General features: G+C 40.8%; 1 protein-coding gene across 1 annotated transcript in view; it reads left to right on the top strand.

Annotated features, from left to right (window-relative positions):
• triob (trio Rho guanine nucleotide exchange factor b) overlaps positions 1-5,000 on the top strand; it is a 109,805-nt gene that overhangs the window by 78,202 nt on the left and 26,603 nt on the right. The window contains exons 24-34 of the mRNA XM_068324663.1: positions 427-549; positions 914-1,108; positions 1,521-1,636; positions 2,371-2,437; positions 2,795-2,904; positions 3,056-3,125; positions 3,229-3,318; positions 3,434-3,526; positions 3,683-3,794; positions 3,977-4,167; positions 4,900-5,000. The exon at positions 4,900-5,000 is cut by the window's right edge and continues 1 nt beyond it. Of these exons, the coding sequence (XP_068180764.1) occupies positions 427-549; positions 914-1,108; positions 1,521-1,636; positions 2,371-2,437; positions 2,795-2,904; positions 3,056-3,125; positions 3,229-3,318; positions 3,434-3,526; positions 3,683-3,794; positions 3,977-4,167; positions 4,900-5,000 (1,268 nt within the window). The remainder of the gene's footprint in view (positions 1-426; positions 550-913; positions 1,109-1,520; positions 1,637-2,370; positions 2,438-2,794; positions 2,905-3,055; positions 3,126-3,228; positions 3,319-3,433; positions 3,527-3,682; positions 3,795-3,976; positions 4,168-4,899) is intronic.

Genomic DNA, 5,000 nt, shown 5'->3' with positions numbered 1-5,000 from the left:
TGCAGCAGTGCACCGAGTCAGTGATTTTAAATGACATCATAGAAGTTTCTAGGACAAGGCAGTTCTAGGGTGGTCCAGGTTTTATTATCAAGCCTGAAATGCATTCTGGTCTCACAGTTGGATTAGTCCAGTAATAAGCTACACTGACAGTGGAAATAATTGACCTTTGGAAAGTGAATACTAGAAATGTAAACATTGATCTAATGTTCTAGATCTTTTTTTTTTTCTCTATTTTTCTTTTTCTTAAATCTTTACCTAAAGGTAACCTGTGTGATTTGACTTCATTACCTCAAAATTGTCACACTGGATGAAAGAAAGCCAGATGCTTTAAATGTATATACAGTTCCAAATGTCAGGCTCAATGTCAGATTTGGATCATAAGTAGAGATTGTGTCCTGTTATATAACTTATTGGTTGTTCTGCCAGGCCCTGGAGTGGATCCACGACACTGGGGAGTTCTACCTGTCCACACACACATCCACTGGTTCCAGCATTCACCACACACAGGAGCTGCTAAAAGAGCACGAAGACTTCCAAATAACAGCAAAGGTACATCTGAGTCTGCCTTATTTGTCATTTGTCTGGTTATTTATCTGTTACAGTGTACCAGAAGATGGAAGATATAGAAATGCTGTGTACATATGTTGTTCCTGTTGCTCTCCTTGTCCTGCTGTGTGTATTTTGGCAGACATGTGGTGTGCCATGGGGCCCATCCCCAGGGCAGTGTATTGTGCTCTTCGCTCATTGCTGTGTCACTGTTATTGTGTTAGAATAAAAGCTATTGTGCACATCAAGCAAACAGTGTCCTGACTCTCTCTGCCTCTCTTATCTACCTTTCCTCCTCTGGCACTGCCACTCTGCGGCCACCTCTTCTCTCTCTACATCCCCTCCCTGGATGTCTCTCCATTGACAGCAAACCAAAGAGCGAGTGAAGCTGTTGATCCAGCTGGCGGATGGGTTTTGTGACAAGGGCCACGCCCATGCCCTGGAGATAAAGAAATGGGTATCCTCGGTGGACAAGCGCTACCGAGATTTCTCTCTCCGCATGGACAAATACCGAACCTGCCTGGAAACGGCACTCGGCATATCTTCCGACTCCAACAAGGCTGTGAGTCTAAACTGTAGCTAGGAGTCAAAAAAGAACGGAGATATCCTATCTATACTTCCTAGATTCTGTTAGTATTTTAAACCAACAGCTTGGGTTGATGCTGGTGTCCTACCTGCCAACGAGCTACAGCCATAATACATTGTATTTCTGTCTACAGTCATGAGGATAGAAAGTTGACCTGTGTATAAAATTGGTTTCATGTCATAATTAAATCGTACAAAGTACCTCTGGATTACAGTTAATTCAAGTTTTGCATGCAGGAAATTGCAACAGGTGAGCAGACATAAACAAGCATTCAAATTATTTTGTCAAAAAAGTTTTGTTTCAGGGAGGGAGACAGCAAAAACATGAGTTGGTGTGTTGACTGGTGAAACATTGGTGTACTCATTATAAGCCACTGTCTTGTTTTCAGAGTAAAGAACTGCAACTGGACATCATCCCAGCCAGTGCTCCTGGGTCAGAGGTCAAGCTCAGGGATGCTGCCCATGAACTAAATGAGGAGAAGAGGAAGTCAGCTCGAAGGAAAGAGTAAGTGCTAGAATCATTTCTCCTGCACTGGCATCACCTGGAAAAACAGTCAAATCATCATTATTTTTCAGTTCTGTTGACATTGTAAAGCTGTTTTAACATTGCTTTGGTTTGTAATAATGTGGAGCTGGATGTCTGGGAAATAATCTAAATAATCATAATCTAAATCTAAAGGAAACTTGAAATCTACGAATCCAGTCAAGTGTATGAACAAATGCAAATGGGATTTGAGATGCATGTGAGGGGGTGTAGAGAAGTAATGTGCATTTATCACTGCAGATTGACTGTGTAACTGGCTTGAAATAGTTTATGAGTGGAATTCATGGGAAAGAGCCCATGAAAACCTTGTAAATTATGTGCAGCCAAAAAGGTAAGCGTGAGTACACTATGACAGATCCACAAGCAGCAACTTTTCTTAGAAAAATGTCCAGAAGCTTTGAATGTAGAGTAGTACATAGATATAAACAAGATGCAGTCACAACTAGCATAGGTGTGATTGTAGGTCAAAGTAGGTAACTGATTTTAAGACCAGTTACTTTTTGGTATGAGAAAATCACTTCCTGATATGTGGTGGTGGTGGTTAACACTGATATACAATTTTGACATTAGTTGTATAAATTGTACAATCAGTAATGTCAGTGAAATTCTTTACATTTTAAATGCGGACTATAAGTTTAACTTAGTTTTGTCAAAGTTTGTTTTTATTTAGTATTTGTTGCTTTTTTTTCTTCCAGATTCATAATGGCTGAGCTCATTCAAACAGAGAAAGCCTACGTCAGGGACCTACGGGAGTGTATGGATGTAAGTATTAGAACCAATGTATTGTTTCCCCTCTACAAATATTTTCCTGATTTTTAGTGAATTGTGTTGGGGTTTTTTCACTCTTTTGAGTCTATTTACATTTAAATCTTTCCTTTACTTTCGCTTCTTTCATGGGTTATGTTAATAAATATGATTGTCTAGAAATAAATAAGTGATTAATGGCAGTAAACAAAGAGATGACCCAACGCTGTTGAGTTGACTGATGAGTTAATCTGTGTGTGTGTGTGTGTGTGTGTGTGTGTGTGTGTGTGTGTGTGTGTGTGTGTGTGTGTGTGTGTGTGTGTGTGTGTGTGTGTGTGTGTGTGTGTGTGTGTGTGTGTGTGTGTTTGTTTGCAGACATACCTGTGGGAGATGACCAGCGGTGTGGAGGAGATTCCTCCTGGTATTGTCAACAAGGAGCACATCATCTTTGGGAACATGCAGGACCTCTATGAGTTTCATCACAAGTCAGTAGAGTTTACTGAAACCTTTTGCAATTTTTGACAATAATATCAGCTAATTTGCTTGAAATGATGCCAGAGTGGAATAATTTTGTCTGGAAATGCATATATTAAAAGTGAATCTTCCAACATCAGAGTACGTCTCTTCTCTTGACAGCATCTTCCTGAAGGAGTTGGAGAAATATGAGCAGCTTCCAGAGGATGTCGGCCACTGTTTTGTGACTTGGGTAAGACATCTTCAAGGAATGACTGGTGTTTTTCTCTTCAAGAGTGTTTAGATGTGTATTTCTTTTTGAATCTTGAGAGTGAGGATGTTGCTGTCTTGTTCAGGCTGATAAATTCCAGATGTATGTGAACTACTGTAAGAACAAACCAGACTCTACTCAGCTCATCCTGGAACATGCTGGACCCTACTTTGATGTAAGGACCTGTCACCTCCAATATATATATAAAAACATCTGATGTTAAAATTGAAAATGTATTTCCTGTTGATGTCTCTTGGAACGAAGTCTGTTTCTCTCCTCTGTCTTCGCAGGAAATCCAGCAAAGACATCGTCTGGCCAACTCCATCTCTTCCTACCTGATCAAACCGGTCCAGAGAATCACCAAATATCAGCTCCTCTTAAAGGTAGAGCAGGCCTTTAAATACTGTATGTATAAAAGACAGAACATGGTCTGACATTCTTCACTCATTCATGAGCAGAAATAGGAATATTACGTCTTTAATTCTTTCAAATTCTTCATCGTTTTGAATCACATCACTGTTTGGGTGTTTCTGTTGTAGGAGCTGTTGACGTGTTGCGAGGAAGGTAAAGGTGAGATTAAGGATGGACTGGAAGTGATGCTCAGCGTGCCCAAGAAAGCCAATGATGCCATGCACCTCTCTATGCTGGATGGTGGGCATGCACACGTACATACACACAGATGCACAGACACATACCCATAGGTGCAGTCGGTTAGATTGTATGCCACTTCCTGTTGTTTCAACATTCAGTTTGTTTTTTTGGCTAGAATTACGTCCCTCACCAACAAACATGTCTAAGTTGCTCTTTTCCCCTCTCTCCTGTCACTATCGCAGGGTTTGACGGGAACATGGATTCCCAGGGAGAGTTAATACTCCAGGAGTCTTTCCAGGTGTGGGATCCCAAGACTCTGATCCGGAAAGGTCGTGATCGACACCTCTTCCTTTTTGAGATGTCTCTAGTCTTCAGCAAGGAAGTCAAAGACTCGAACGGGCGCAGCAAGTACCTGTACAAGAGCAAGCTCTTTGTTAGTAAATTCTGCTTCATCAGCCCCTATGGTATCTGTTCTTCCACAAATTAAAAGTTTGACCTAGTTTTCTCAAGGTCAAGGTCATCATTTCATTTTCATCCTTTTCATCATCCTGTAATAATATCACACATTGACTTCAGAGCCACTGATGTCATTACATCCCGCTTCAAAGCCCGATGTATTGTAATTGTTAGTGTTCGTGTGTTTGTCCATCCATTCGTTCATTCATTCGTCCGTCCTTTAGTCCACCAAATATCTTCGCAACCGTTGCAGATAGAAAGATGAAAAACAAAAACACATTACTCGGGCAGAATAGGGGATGAAAATGAGATGACCTTAATCTTGAGAAAACTAGGTCAATGTCAAATGTCAACTTTTGTACACTCAAAAACCGGATGAGATAGAAAGACGAGGGAGGCCAGTGTGAGTAAGACCATAGATCAAAGCTAGTGCCTTCTAGACAAACGCTAGTAGAAAAGCTAGTGCTTTGATCTACTTATGCATTAGCTTTAATCTACAGTGTAGTCTTACTCACACTGGCCTTCTCCATATGCACTAGTCAGGTACTACTTTCAGGGTACTCTGAACTAACCCGAAAGTAGGTCAGGGTAAATTGCGGGATGTCGCAGTCTCTGACTGCCTTGTTTTGTTTAATTTTGGTTGTAGCTTCTTATTGAATAATTAAAATGTATCCATTATGCTGATTGGACCTTTTTTTCATATCCTCAGACATCAGAGCTGGGAGTGACAGAACATGTCGAGGGAGATCCGTGTAAATTTGCACTGTGGGTTGGAAGGACACCAACCTCGGACAACAAGATTGTCCTCAA

Source organism: Antennarius striatus, chromosome 9, assembly GCF_040054535.1.
Source record: "Antennarius striatus isolate MH-2024 chromosome 9, ASM4005453v1, whole genome shotgun sequence".
NCBI classification, from domain to species: domain Eukaryota; kingdom Metazoa; phylum Chordata; class Actinopteri; order Lophiiformes; family Antennariidae; genus Antennarius; species Antennarius striatus.
The sequence above is the reverse complement of the archived record's forward strand: the minus strand, read 5'-3'. Positions and strand labels throughout refer to the sequence as shown.